At 41.3% G+C, this 15,164-nt stretch overlaps 1 protein-coding gene across 1 annotated transcript in view; it reads left to right on the forward strand.

The window, feature by feature from the left end:
• Window positions 1-15,164, forward strand: part of LOC104468662 (neuron navigator 2-like) — a gene marked incomplete at both ends in the record, with an annotated part of 107,574 nt that overhangs the window by 32,221 nt on the left and 60,189 nt on the right. Inside the window, 2 exon segments of the mRNA XM_010082880.1 lie at window positions 10,494-11,586; window positions 14,062-14,174. Of these exon segments, the coding sequence (XP_010081182.1) occupies window positions 10,494-11,586; window positions 14,062-14,174 (1,206 nt within the window).

The following is a 15,164-nucleotide window of genomic DNA, read 5'->3' on the forward strand; positions in this document are numbered from 1 at the left end:
TGCAGTTTTTCCACTCCAAATAAATTAATAATAAACAGAGATAAAACCCAGGCTTTTGCCTTTGTGCCAAACTATAGTATAAAATTTTTTTTTTTAAGTGGTGATAAAAGAGCTCTGAGACTTGTAAAGCATGATAGAAATTCGTGTTAGTGAGTTAACTTTTTTTTTTTTTTTTAGCGATTTATGGTAGCATTCTATGTAGAAGCCTGAATGTGAAAGCGAAGGCTTTTTCTGACTGCTGGGACCAGGAGCGTTATCGTGACAGCTATGGCAGGGTTGCTGAGGCGTCACATTCAGTTCCCGTGGCGTTGAGCCAGGTTGACTCAGGGCTGGCAGGTGGTTACTGGGCCGGCGGAACATCAGCCTCCTCCGAGCGGAAGCTGAATACATGGCCAGCCTGCGCAGTGCCGCCTCGTCTTCCCCTTTTCCTGGCCAAAGCAAAAACCATTCCTTTTTTCTATTTAATGGCTGAGATGATCGTGATAACAAGTGCTATATTTAAAATAAACAAAACCATTAGCTGTTTGTATCTGGTGATGGTCAAGTTGTCAGCTCCGATGTGAACGTTTCAGTGCAGGGCACGTTAATAACCAACCTGGGCTACTGTGAACTCATTTCAAATGACTATTGTCCTCTTGGGGGGGAAAAAAAAAGTTCCCAATTCATACCAGCTTGATTTGTATCTACAGCACATAACCACTTTATAAAATTTTCATTCAGCTGTAGGAGAAAATACTAACGCTCCACCGTTGGTGAATCAGTCTCTTTGGGCATAAAGTAGCAGTCATACTGCGTGGTTTTGTCCATTTTCAGTAATCGGGAAGGAGGAGTTATTGGGTAGGATTTTTTGGTTGAATAAGAAGAGTTAAAATAAAAGCAGGACCTCTAGATTTGATCTTGCAGGTGGCTTACTGCACAGGCTGTCCTGGCAACCTCATGGGTTTTAAACATTGAGAAAAGTTCTTTTATTGACATCTTGGTGAATAGCTCCAGTTTTTGAGTTCGAGTTTTAGTACAAACTGACAGATCATCACTGAAATTGCTTTTAACCGTGCCAATGGACTAGTGCTGAGCCCAGCTCTGCGTGGCTGCTGAGAGAGGGTGAGGGAGAGCTGGAGTGAGGAAGGCTTTTGAAACCGGGAGCAGCAGAAAGATTTAGCAGTTCAGAGACTAGCAAAAATAAGCGGAGTTCCTGACATGGAAAGGTTCCTCTCCCTATTGATGAGCAGTGTATGGATGTCAGAAAGCTGGGAAGTGATTTTATAGAATGAAACAGTTGGTTCAGGCAACAATTAGCAGTAAGTTAATTTTTTTAAAATTTGTTTGGCAGTTATAACTTTCTTCATGACTGAAAATTGTGTCCATGTACATTTAGAAAAAATTTGCTTTGTTTGACTTTTTGGAGCAGTGACTTTTAGTCCTGTTCTATATCCATCTCGGTTTTAGTTTTCTTTTTAGGTTTCTCTGTCTTTAGAAAATTCAATGAATCTAATTTTTACTTTTTGAAATGTTGACTTGATAAGATGATGCAAAAGTCACTAAGATGAAAAGGACCGCAAGTGAAAAAGGTTGGGGTTTTTTTAAAGAAACATGAGTTCATACAGTTTGAAACCAATTTACCCACACTTTGTGATTTTCCCTGAGAAATAAATGTGATTCACTTAACAAAGTGAGAATATGATACTTTTAACACATTTCAGGCATTCTACCCTTTAAAAATGTTCAAGTGTTTCGTCTCGGTCAGGTATGAAGCAAACAGCATATTCTGCTTAGTGTTTAGGATGCTGCCTCTGTGCTCATCTGTGCTCCCACATTTGAGCTATAACTTTGCAGTGTAGATATGCCTTCTGGTTTTAACTCCATTTAAAAACGGTGTTTAAAACGATGACTTTGCAGTGTACAGTATGTATTTGTAGAATTGCTTCTGTAAATAACCAAGGGAGTCTGTGCTCCAGTTCTGAAGAAAAACCAACTGTACCTGTACGTGAGAGGTGTTTGCTGGTCTGTTCTGAAATGTCTCATGACAGGGACATTGGTGATTGCCATTAAGTGTATCCCTTCCACTGTCCATTTGGTCTTAAAGCTAGCTGTTAGAAAAATGTATAAAACCAGGATTCTGCTTGGCTAAAAATTAAGCACATTGTTGCTCTTCCTTCGTCTCTATCCTGTTTATAACAGTCTTCATGTATTTGAAGGCTTACAATGTCTCCCCTCAGTCTTCTCTCTTCTAGACTAAACAATCTCTACTCTCTCAACCTTCTTCTCGTAGGTTCTTTGTGATAAATCTCTTGTATATTGTGCTGATCTCTTCTGGCCTCTTTCCAGTCTGTCAGTCTCTTTTAGAGGGGTGCTGGGGCTGGACACAGCGCTACACCTGATGCCTTACTCTAGTGCTGAGTGGGACAGAATAATTACGTTCTCTGTCTTGTGTATGATACTCATAATGCCTTCCTGAATGATAGGTTTTCCTTAGTGTCACATTATAGAGGTGTGCAGTTGCAGTCTACTGTAACTCCCATTTCTTTCCTGCAGTACTGCTGCATAGCTGGCTGTTTGGCATTTTAGATGTGGGCATTCAATTTCTCCTTTCTAAGCACAGAACTTTTCAGTCAGCTTCAGTGAATGTAATCTTACTGATTCAGTCTATTTCTCCAATTTACCAAATGCATTAATGTCTCTCAATTCCCCAAATATAAGGTTACTGGCTTGTGTCATAAGGTGGCCCTCATGAGAGTCATTAGTGTCAAACAGAATACTCATCCTCAGGCAACTGAGTTATATAAATATATCCTGGGGTATTGCTTCCATCCTTTCACTTTTCTGATCAAATATATTTTTTTGAAAGGTTGGCTCATCTTTATCGACATGTTTGTTGGGTGTGTGCCCATAAAACATCTTGAAGACTGTTAGAATATAACAAGCAGTATGGCATGTTTATAAGACAAGATATGAGTGTGCAGTAAATCATATTTGTGCTTAATTTTACAGCTGTTCAACTAGCTGGATTTGACATTAAAAAATATCCTCTTTTGCCTGAACAAAGGCTGGCTGAAGGCTTAATCGCAGCTGAAGTGGAGCTTTACAAGACCACAGAACTTTGCCATAGTTTGTACAAGCTTTAGGAATACATGAAACAAGCCAAAAATGTATTTAAATTAAGTTTTTTGGGAAAAAAAACCACTAAAAAAATAGCCAGTGACATGTTCTTAACTGTGTAGTTCCTGAGGAATAAAAATCCTGAGCTTTGAAGTAAAAGGTAACCTTGAGAAGCAGCTTCTTGCCCAGCGTACATCTGCATGGCTGCAGTGGAGACAGTGGAACCACGTTAATTTATACCAGCTGAAGAGCTGGCCCAGCATTTCAAGGCCTTTACAGTTCCTAGATGTTTTCTTTTAAAATAAATATTTGCAGTTTCTTGTAAATTTATTGCTGGGTGAATTGTGCCAGAAGAACAGCCATGGAAACAAACGTTCACTATTAAATCATAGGAAAGCAAACAGCAGTGGTGCTACATCCCGGACTTTTGTAAGTGCCAGCACGTTTCTACCACACCTGTAGGAGCCTCCTCTCCCTGGGTAAGAGCATCATCCAGCCTCTCTGATCCCTTCCATTTATGGCTTCTCCACTGAGCCATTTTTCTGTTCCTCATCCATAACCAAATATACCTAAAGAATCCATGACTGGTGCCAGAGAACTGCCACCACCTCCCAAGTGGCAGATGAGCATAAAGCCATGGCCCAACCCACCATTACTGTCATGAATAGTACATTGCTACCTGCAGGTTGGCCTGGTTTGGAAGGTCTGCTACAGGTTGTAGAGTAGTTTTATTGACCAGAGAGAGGAAATGAAGAAGACCCCAGTATGAATAGTAGTATGTGTCTGTCAGCTGTTTTTATATAATAATAGTAGATTTCCACATGCTCATGAATGTTCATATATAGGTGTAAATATCGATGATGGTACAGTGTTGGTATTTCTGTATGGTTTGGTTCAACTTCTCTTTTTAAACGTAGAATGGTTGAGAGTGCTTTGGTATTTGCCACTTTACTGTGTAGAGCTGGGCAGCTGTATGACTTCTCACTGAGCAGAGTAAGATGTTTCTGAGTTAAAGTGTAGTTTCGCATATTGATTGATCAGTGGGAGTATTCTTAGATTGTTGTTGGGTTTTTTTCCTATTGCCTCTCCCTTCTCTGTTAAAAATCTGCTTCTATATCTACCTCCATGGTCATTCCAAGCCCTGATTGGAGCCGCTACTTGATAGTCAAAACAGGCTGATGGACAACTTTCCCTAAAGGCAATTCTCGGACCACTGATGTGTATATGGCCTGTTTCATATACCCTACCTGTAGGAGAGATGGGTCGGATCGAGGCTGCTAAGGGTCCATATTGTCCACTCCAGCTATGGATGAAATCTAATTAAAGACTCCGTAACAGCTCCCTGCCTGGAATTCATTAATGGTTTTGAATAACTCTGTTGTGAGAAATCTTGGGGGATTTGATTTGAACAAATAATGAGAAGAAAATGGAGAGTAATGAACAAGAATGGTATTTGTCTATTATTAAATGGAGAGCACGACTTGTTTTGAATGGCACAGTAAGCTTGGTTTCATTATTTTTATGATCATCTAACCGGTATGTGGTCGATAGAGGTCCCTCCGACATCTTTCTTAGGCAGTCATGTGGACAGCATTTTGAATTTTACAGTAACTAAACAAAAACAACAAGGAATTCAAGTGTCTTAGTCGGTTATGTCAAGACAATGAGAAAAGGATCGACTGTGCTCCAGTTTTAGTTCCCTTCACCTCAGCAAAAACACTGAGTCTTGGCGACGTAAACCAGTTAACAGCAGAACTGTTGTTATATACTGGAGCTCTGGTGAACAAAGGCGACTTTACAGAAATGTGGAAGTTGGGTTACTGACATATCCACAGGCTTTTGTACGGGTTTTCAGAGGCACAACTCATTTCTGTCACTATTCGGAACTGTTATTGAAGCTACAGAGTTTACAACGCTGGGAATGAAGAAGTAGATACAATGGAAGGAAAGAAAAATATCAAGGAGTAAAGGTAATTTTAGTCCAGTGTTACAATAAATTAAATCACTGCTAAAGGGAAAGCCAGTAGACAGAAGATGAAGGAACCAATTCTTCTCAGCTTGGTGAAGTTCCCTTCCTCAGGGAAGCAAAATACTTCCTATCTGAGCTTTTCTCAGGTGATGCAGAATTTCCCTATCTGGGAATCTCTGCTTTAGGAAAGAGTTTTTGTTGGGTTTTGTTGTGGTTCAGGGTAGAAGAGACAATGCTCTCGTCTTGCGGGTGGAGGCTGTGCCGGTCCCTTCCACCTAGCTGTAGCTCTCTCCAGTCAACAGCATTTGTTGTGGTCCAGGGTAGAAGAGACAATGCAAAGCTTCAGTCGTCTTGCGGGTGGAGGCTGTGCCGGTCCCTTCCACCTAGCTGTAGCTCTCTCCAGTCAACAGCATTACAATTGAAATAGAAACTCCTGGGGGCCGGAAGAGTTGGGCTTGTTGTGAGGAAGGGCTGTGTGCCAAGCTGCTCTTGTTGGCAATGTTCTGCTCTACCTGCTCGTGGTTTGGATTATGGAAAGATTGTGATTTTTATAGTTGGCTCTTGGCAGAAACGCAGGCATTTCCATACTTCAGGGGTTAGCTGAGCGTGATAAATCATTGCTGCGGAAGAGAATAGCTCAGCTAAAAAGCTTTTCTCTGTAGGACTCTTATTTGTAGTGCTTTGAAGGAGAGTCTTCTGTTCGGTGGACGGGAGGCGTCAAGACTCACCAGTTATTCCTCTAGATGGTAAATGATGAAACTGTCACAGTGGCTTCTGCAGTTCTGGCACTATAATGTCATAGAGCAGATCTGCTTTTACTTCCTAAATTAGAATTTGGTTATGGATTTGCTTTTAACTCGGTTATCTAATCTATGGGCTGGACTAAAAGATATTTCTCTTCATGAGAACTTCTTATTTTTCCCATAGCTGTGAAATAAAAAATGACAGCTTGTTCTTTCTAAGACGAATAAAAATGCTGTTATGTTCTTGACCCTCCTAAGGAGAAGTAACTGTGAGAACATCCCTTGTCTTTGTGTTGCCTTTCATGCTTATAATGATTGTTTTTGAAAGTTTTCAGTTATAGCAAATCAAAGTCCGCTTGCTTAGAGTGAACATGACAAATGATGGGAAATCGCATATATTTTCTCCTGACCTTATTAGAATGTAAGCTCTCAAAGACTTCAGTGGAAGAATTAAATCATAAGCCTTCAGCCTCCCTTTTTTTCCATCGCAAATGGGTGGGTTTGCAGATGCAGTTAAGGCTTTGCAGGAGCAGCTGAAATCAGATTTACCCATGCTACAGTGCGTATTGGCATTGGAACTAGACCACCAACATCTTTTTTAACAGGAACGCTAGAAACAAAATAGATTTCAGGCCAAGATTTGACTTTGAAAAGAGGAAAGCGATCATTATTTATTGTAGACTGTAGCTTGGGTTTGAAAACATTTCTTTTATAGTCAGTTTTAGTTAATGCAGGTTGCTGAAGAAAGAAAATATCTCCCTCACAAAGGAACACATGGGAAATAATAAGCTTATTAATCGAATGCATGAAACCTGCTCTCCTTTTCATGAAAGAAGGGCCTATGCTATGCTGAATAAAACTTTCCCCTTTGCATGCTGATGTGTTATCCGTGTATTGATGTTACTGCTTCATTAGGAAACCTAGCATTTGAATCTGCATTCTGGCAGCAGAATCCCTTTCGTTTACCAAGATTGGTCTGAGGAGTAAAAGAGCCAGCAGACTTGTTTGCAAGAAAGAAACAGAGAATCTTAAAAAGACTGAAGTTTTCTTAAGCCGAGGCCATTTTTCATGGGTGTGTTTCAGTGTGAACCTTTTATTTCTTGCATTAACTTTGCATGCTGCAATGTAACAAAATCTTGAACACTTTGAATTTGTGGTTTCACTGTGTTTGACCCAAATATGAGTTGAAATCCATCCACTGTACTTGTGTAAGAAAATATCTTCTCTCCCTTCCCAAAGCATAGCTGCTTAACATGTATATTTAAGAGTTTGTAAATATTTTTCATTCATTTCAGATGTGTAGCATCCAACATTCATTAATTCACTTCCTGGAAACTTAGGTAGAAACTCTGAAAATTTCATTAACTTACAGTATATTCATTTTTTAAAATATTACAGTCACAGTATTATTGTCCTAATTCTGATTTCTCTGATGAGTCTATAAATGAGGAGCAACTCTGTAAATGGAGTCACATTGTACTCATCCTACGCCACTGGCAACTGACGCACAATTAAGTTCCAAAGAGGAGGGTGTATGTGGGGGAGTAGGGGACAAAGCAAATGCTGTGTTTAAAAACAAACAAACTGAAAAAGTGTATTTTGTTCAGTGACCAAACAGAATTAAAAAAAAAAAAAAAAAAAAAAACTGAAAACATTCAAAGAAAGGAGAAATTAAAAAGATCTGGATTTTGTTGGCAAATAAATTCAGAGCAGTGCTTTTGGATTTGGAAAACAAGCCATTTCACTTGATCCAGGCAAAGCCTTCTCCCCAAAAGTCCGTGGAGTGGAGCACTCAGCTGAGCTGTTAGGGTGATGCTGACATCCCAAATGAACCGACACCTTCTGTTCACTTCCAGGAAAATGTTGTAGAGCTGGTAGGAGCCCTGTTTTGATGTTGGTTGCCTCCAGTTTCTGCTCGCACAGCTGGTCTGCAGAGTGTTGACAGCTAGCTCCGTGTTTGAGATGGAGTTAGCCGTGACAGCGAGGTCATGGACCACAGCCTGGCCCTGGAGCAGCTCTTGTCCCCGGCGTGTCCCTCAGCCTGGGTCACAGCTCGCTGGAGGACTCTGCGCAGGCTCTGAGTTCTGGCGGACGCAGGATGGCTTTGTTCATACCAATACACACGTTGCCTGTATTTTTTTTCAAACTGTTGTTAAGAACCTGTTTGAGAAGAACACAGATTTCTTTTCCAAGTCTGTTCAGTTGGCTTCGTGCTGAGACCAAACACGGTTTCACCCCGAGCTGGGTTTGTGCTGCTGCATGTGTGGCACTAACCGAGCGTGCAGCCAGCTCTTCTGCTTTGTAGTTGCATCCCTTACCGGCAATTTTCAATGTGTCACCCTTAGATTGTCCCAGTCCCATTAGTCCTTGCAACTCAGTTTTTCTGAGGAAGGGTTCCCTGCCCGTATTGATGGGTGCATTAGGTTCATCCCTGGTCCCAGCTGTGGGTTTGTCCTGGGCATGTTCATGAATCGCAGGCAGCTCTGATGATTCATGGGTGTGGGCACACTTTGTGTCGAGATGTGCTTCGCACGATGAGGCCAGCATGCATTTGGATCAGGAACTTGGTGCTGAAAGTACCGTGAGTCTCCAGTTTCTGTAGAACTATCCCAATATTCGGATGGGCAATTATTATTTTTTTAAAAGAAGCTATGCAAATAGATTGTAAATGGTGCACAATTGGGATTTTTGTGAAGCTTTCTTCACATTTCTGGGTGTCTTCTGTGGAAGGCAGGCTGAGACAAAGGCTTGCTTGTTCTGAGCGTGCAGAAGGAGCACGGGGCGGTGTTGCAATGGGAAGTAGCTTTTGATGGGTAGGAGGACTTCAGGAAATAAAAATAATAACAAAGCAGCGGTGGACGGTGAAAGGCATGAAGGAAAAAGCAATGGTGCACAGCTTTTGAAAGCAGAAGGAATAACGTTTCCAGCAGCTCCGGAAGCAGCTGTGACCTTCTCTCCCCTCCCCTGTCCATGGGCAGGGCGCTGAGACGGTGGGTCACTGCCTCCCCTTGCGCTGGTGTCACCGCAGCTCCTACACTGTCACTTCTTCAGTCCTCCTTAACCCATCGGATTGAATTTAGCAGCCTTGAGCGGAGCAACCAGAGAACCAGGTGGCATTGCTGTTGGGACATTTGGTGGCTTGGTTTTCCTTCCGTGCTAGAGTAAAACAGGAGTAATGCCCTGGCAGTCAGCAGGCTGGCGCGAGTTTAAAAGCAGGACGATTCCTTGCTGTGTCTGTAATCCAGCCCCTGCTTCCTTCCAGCTCCGTGTGGGTAGTTTGCCATAGAAAAAGGACTAGCCAGACCGGCCAATAGAATAGTTATTGCTTAACAACAGAGTCCTGGAAACTTCTGACTTCAGTAATATTTTTAAAAGTATCATTAATTCGTGCTATCCCACTTTGTCCATAACCACGTGAAATGACTGAGTTTATTATTAAGGATTCTCTAATGCTCTTAGAAACCCGATTCTCTGCTAAGTCAGGAAGATGTATGTGCTTTAAATCTTTAGTAGATCTGGTTTGGATCAGAGGAGGGAGGTTAACAGAGCCGTATCTTCACTGAGCAGCTGAAAGTGAAGTAAAACAGTCCCTGTGTGGTTGCGGCGGCTCGTGATTTACAGGGCTGAATTCACGGGGCTGCTCCTGCTGCCGAAAACGCACGCTCTCAACCACTGTTGATTTTTGAATTAAAAAAATGCAGCTCTCTACACAGTTTACTTTATTGCCAGAGGGCAGGGGAATATAGGTAAGAGCCGTTAATCCCCAGCAGGCTGCTGGGCAGGCGAACAGACATAGATGACAAAAGTTAATTGGAAACATGAGCAGTTTAACAGAAAACATATTTGTGATAATTGAGAGAGTAACGTCTCCAGAAAGGAAACTCTGCAAAGAGAAACTTCAGAGGAGAAGTGGCCACCGGTAGGTGAGTGTGATTTTTTCATGCTCTCTTTAAGCTCTCAGCTAATTTCTTAATAAGGACAAATAACATTAAAAAGAAGTAAATAAATAAAAAGTTTGCTTTCTCTGGGGAGGGGAGGGGGAAGGGCTGTATGGTTACTGCCACTAGTTTCTCTTACAGCTGGACTAAGATATCTGGCAATACTTAATTTAGGTTCATTGCATAAAGACACAATTGGTTTTATTTTTGTACATGGAGTTTTCTTCTACCTTTTGCATATGAAGATCTCGTCCCCCCCAATAACTGAAAGGACCTCAGTTTAAATTTTTTCCTTACTCCTGCATTTTTGAATATGTTTGAGGTTTTTCTAAGAATTGAACTTGGACAGCAAATATATTGCCAAAAGCAGGGGGAAGCCTCAGTTAGAAAATAGTTCTGTGTTTTTGCTAATGAAAAAGTATTATGAACTTAATAAGGGAGAACACATTGCAAAACGCATTTTGGTTTGAATTGGAGAAGATTATTTTTTTTTCTTCTCTTTCTTGAAACAGCAAGTAAATGTAAATTACATAGTAGGAGCTTGTTGCTGTTCTGCTGGGTAGGAAAAGAAGAACAGCTTTTATTTTCTTTAAATGATACTGATGTCAAAAATAGTGATATGTGTCTATCGTGATATGTTATTAGTGTAAAGTTCCTAATGTTTCATTACAGAAAGAATCTCAGACTAGCTATAATATCAGGTACTAATGTGTTCGTTTTTTGGGTTGTTTTTTGTTTTTCTTCCAGAGCCAGCAGACAGTACAGCCTCCCAGCCCACAGGAATGAATGAAAATGGCTCATCCTCAGTTCAAAGCTGCAGCAGCACCGTCAGTTGCAATAACTCATCAGCCATCCCTCAGCCCAGCTCCGCTATTAAACCTTGGCGCAGCAAGTCCCTTAGCGCTAAGCACACAGCTACGTCTTCCATGTTATCCGTAAAGCAGCCTGTGTCGGAGCCTCCAAAGCCACCATCGGAAATCGCCAAAACAACTCCCAACGGTCAAAAATCCATGCTGGAAAAATTAAAACTCTTCAATAGCAAAGGAGGCTCCAAAGCAGGAGGGACAACGCTCGAGTGTCCGGGGTCTCGCGACAACAGTTGTGAAAAGCTAGAGACACTTCTCAGCTTTGAGGAAAGTGAAGAAATTGATGCCACAAATCAGAATGTGAACAATCCAGGATCCATGTCCAGCAGTCCCAAAATCGCGCTCAAGGGAATTGCACAAAGGACTTTTAGCCGAGCACTAACTAATAAGAAAAGTTCTCCAAAGGGTAATGAGAAGGATAAAGAGAAACAGAAAGAAAAGGATAAAAGTAAAGACATTGCAAAGAGAACATCTGTCACTGAAAAGCTGGATGCGAGAGAGGAACCAAAAGAAGAGCAGACAGCTCTAGCAACAACCGAGATGCCAAAAAAGTCCTCCAAGATCACAAGCTTTATCCCTAAAGGAGGAAAGCTGAATAGTGCCAAGAAGGAGGCCTCTGCCCCTTCGCACAGTGGAATACCAAAACCAGGAATGAAAACCAGCACAGGGAAATCCTCAAGTGCCCCCGTTCCTGCAAAGGAAGGCGAGAGAGGCCGCAGCGGGAAAGCCAGCTCGGGGCTCTCTCACCAGAAGTCTCAGCTGGACGGCAGGCACTCCAGCTCCTCGTCCAGCCTCGCCTCCTCGGAAGGAAAAGGCGTAGGAGGCCTCAACAGCAGCAGCAGCAGCCAAACTGTCAACGCACCCGCCGCAACGACGCACACCACAGGGAGCAATACCGTGAGTGTTCAGCTACCTCACCCCCAGCAGCAATACAGCCACCCAAACACCGCCACGGTCGCTCCCTTCATGTACAGGTACGGTGAGCTTCTCCGGTGGGCTGGTTTGGGTGGGATGCTTGGATAGGAAGGTTCTTTTAGACACTCAGGGGGGTTTAGGCAGCAAGTTGAATCCCATGTCATGTAAAAGTTCCTTGCTTTAAGAGAGTAGGCAGTTTATACATTTACGCAGAAATTGTTGGTGAAGGCCATCAGACTAATTATAGGAAGTTGCGATGGACAGGAGGGCGAATAATTGTTGTAACAGTTAAGATGTGAATGCTAACACCTTCTTGACCAGGTACTGCTCTTGCCTTTTTCTTGTACCGTGTGGATGAGGTTTGGTTTATGCATCGTAGCTTTGAAAATTGTAGCAACACCAATTTATGATGTAGGTACACTCATTCCCTTCAGCGTGGCTAATAGTGGTGGAGCTGCCTCACCATAAGCAGTAATGGGAAATCTTAAAAAATAAAAAAAAAATAAAAATCCCTCAGTACAGGTAGGGCCAGGCACAATGTCTGCTGTTCTGTGCGTTAACCCTGAATTAGACAAGCGTTGAGAGCAGCCATATGGGGTCATAACTAAGCTGCATCCAGTCCAAGCATCTTCTGTTTGACAATGACAGTAGAGGATGCATAAGGAAGAGTAATAAGAGGGCAATCAATAACAAAGCTTCCTAGGGATGTGCTCCCCAGTCTGACCATGACGCAAGACATTCCTGAGTCAGATGGTGGGATTTTTGGTTTTGACAGCCATCTCCTAGTTTCCTTTGACACTGTAGCAGTTCTGTCTTCATCATCTTCATGCTCTTCATGGTTTGAGAGACCTCTGTCCCATCCTTCTCTCCCTTAAGACGTGTCTTTTCTAGGCTAAGGTGTCCTAGCTGTTCAGTTTTTACTTGTAGAGGTGCCATTCATACCCTTTGGTCATCTTTGTCACCCTTCCCCATCATTTTTTCTGTTCTACTATGCACATTTTTGCCTTTGATCTCTTGGCAGATGTAGTGTAAGAAATGGTTGGCCACATTTTTTAAATAAAAGTGAGTGTAAATGGAATTAACCTGAAGGAGAGGGATGCCAAAGACCTATGTAGGAATGCAAAATGGGAAGAGCAACCCTTAAGTCTTCTGACCCCTTGAGTGTTCTCCCTGTGTGTATGGAATAAAATGCCAGTTGTCCTTCTGCGATGCGGTCACGTGAAAAATGAACCAGTCAGGAAAAATTAATCTGACTAGAACTTGTATTAATGGTACATGTTCTGAATCTCCCTTGGTCTTCATTCATCTACGTACATCAGCGTTATTGTTGTAGCTTTGTCTGAAGATGGGATCTGCTACTAGTAGTTTTTGGAGATTTTTTTTGAGTGAAAAATGCCAGTGCAGTTCCTACTATTTTAATCCATAATTTAGTAGCAAATTGTGGTTGCAAACTGGTTGCTTTATTGTTTATCCCTCATAACCTTCAAAAATGGGTTCATGATGCTTTGGGTTGTTAAGTTTATCACTAAAATGTTTTATCAAAAGATAAAGTAAAAAGGACTCTACTTCGTGTTCTTCTTCATTTGAACATGGATATCATCATCAAAAGTGTAAAAGCAGATGCAATCCATACATTTTCTATAATCCAAATGTACTGATAAACTCTAGGTGGCATTTATTTCAATTTTTACAAAAAACAGTAATGAAACTACCTGTTGGCAGCTGGTGAAAATGCTGAGAAACTGAAAAAATAGTTTTTATTTTTCAGCATTGGAGGAATTTTATTTTTTTATTTTAGAGTAAAAGACATGAGAACTTGTTCTACATTTCATATAGGGACAACTGAAATTAAGAATATTGCAATAGTAATTCCCTGTTCTGTCTTCGCTTCTGTACAGCACTCACCCTTTGGACAGGAGAGCTTCCAGCCGCTGGTTGATGTGGCTCCATGAGCGAACCACAGAGCAGCTAGTAATGTTGAATGTGTCAAGATACATTACTCAAAAACGACAATAGATTGTTATGACATCACCTTTCATTACCTGACAACCACAATGTCAGACAATAAATTGGAGGTTGAAGTTGGTTTTACCCAGTCATTTATTTTAAAATACAAATGAGTGACATTGCTAGTTACTGAAGGGAACCTAGCAGCAGAGTAACATGCCATCATGCACTACCTGCTTTGTATTTATACAATACAGGCTTTATTAGAGAGGATTAAATTAGCCACAACAACTGATGTTATTGATAATTAAAATTTGTCTGGAAATCCAAGTGTCTTAAGGCCCTGTCTGAAGAGCTGTGAAGCCTATCTTTGACTATGAATTTTTTATTTTTCACAGCTGAGTGCTTGTTTCCATTTCTAGGGCATAAATCAACCTGGGACTAATGAATTATGTAAAATCAGTCTGCTAGTCTCTTCTGGAGAGAGGGACAGAGTGTCTGATGGCAGGTGCAATTGTCTGGTTATTATATTGGAAATACTTTTGATGGAGAGTGAATGCACATCTCTATTTTGTTTTGCCTTCCAGGTCACAGACAGACAATGAAGGGAACGTAACAGCCGAGGCCAGCACAGGAGGGGTCAGCATGGATTCTGCTCTTTATGTCAAAACTGGACAGCCTGCTCTCGATGACCTCTCAGGTACGTCTGTGGTCTGGTTAAATAAGAATGGGCTAAAGCAAGTTTGAAGTCAGGAGGTCCCTCTTTAAGGGGGATTTAATTTGGTTTTATTCCTAATGCTTTATTTCTTATATTGTGGTATTTCTTTCAGCTCTTCAGCAATGGAAACTGGGTGTCAATAATGTGAATACTAGATGCTCAAGGTCTACACAGTTGTGTGCCCCCCAAATTTCTTGAAATCATTAGAAATTCTGAGTACTTCATGTTCTTATAGGAGAAGTGCAGTACCTAGTAGGATTAAGCTATTGTAAGGATCCTAAGTATTCCCAAACATTTGATTTTTACTTTTTAGAACTTTGCTTCAGAGCTTACAGAAGAGATTAAGTTATTTTCCTTGATGTTTTGGTTTGTTTATAGGTTTGGAGGAATCTCAATATTCGCTCACATGAATCTGGTCAATTTGAGAAGTGGTCTTTGCAGCAATAGGAGACCAAAATCCAACGACAGTTTAGAGTGTCCAGCATACAGAAGCTGAAACTGATTGTGATTAGAACAGCAGCAGTCTTAAGTTAGAAAGTGCTTCATGTGTTTGTCTAGAATTCCTGCTAATGTAAAAAGTATAATTAGCAATAATTTTTAAGCTTATAAGTGTAACAAAGCAATTTTTAGTAACCGTATTCTACTAAAGATGTAAACTGTGTTTTTAAGGTCACAGTCAAGTCTCTGCCTATTCCAGCAATGTCTATAACTTTGCTTATTGCATACTATCGCAGTATATCTCATCAGCAGAATATCTCGGGGTTTTTTGTCCACTTGGTCTTGGTGTCCTTCAGTTTAATTTGAGTTTTGAGACTGATTGTCTGACTTGGAAAAATAATCTGGCCAAAAGTTTTGCAATTAATTTCATACTGCATTGCATGTTCTCTCAATGCTGCGTTTCTACCTGTGTGCACGTCTGCTGATAGCAAAGGCGAGAGCCAGAGTCATCGGTGAGGAAAAGGGCTGCAGGAA

Source organism: Pterocles gutturalis, unplaced genomic scaffold (assembly GCF_000699245.1).
Source record: "Pterocles gutturalis isolate BGI_N339 unplaced genomic scaffold, ASM69924v1 scaffold7455, whole genome shotgun sequence".
Lineage (NCBI taxonomy): Eukaryota > Metazoa > Chordata > Aves > Pterocliformes > Pteroclidae > Pterocles > Pterocles gutturalis.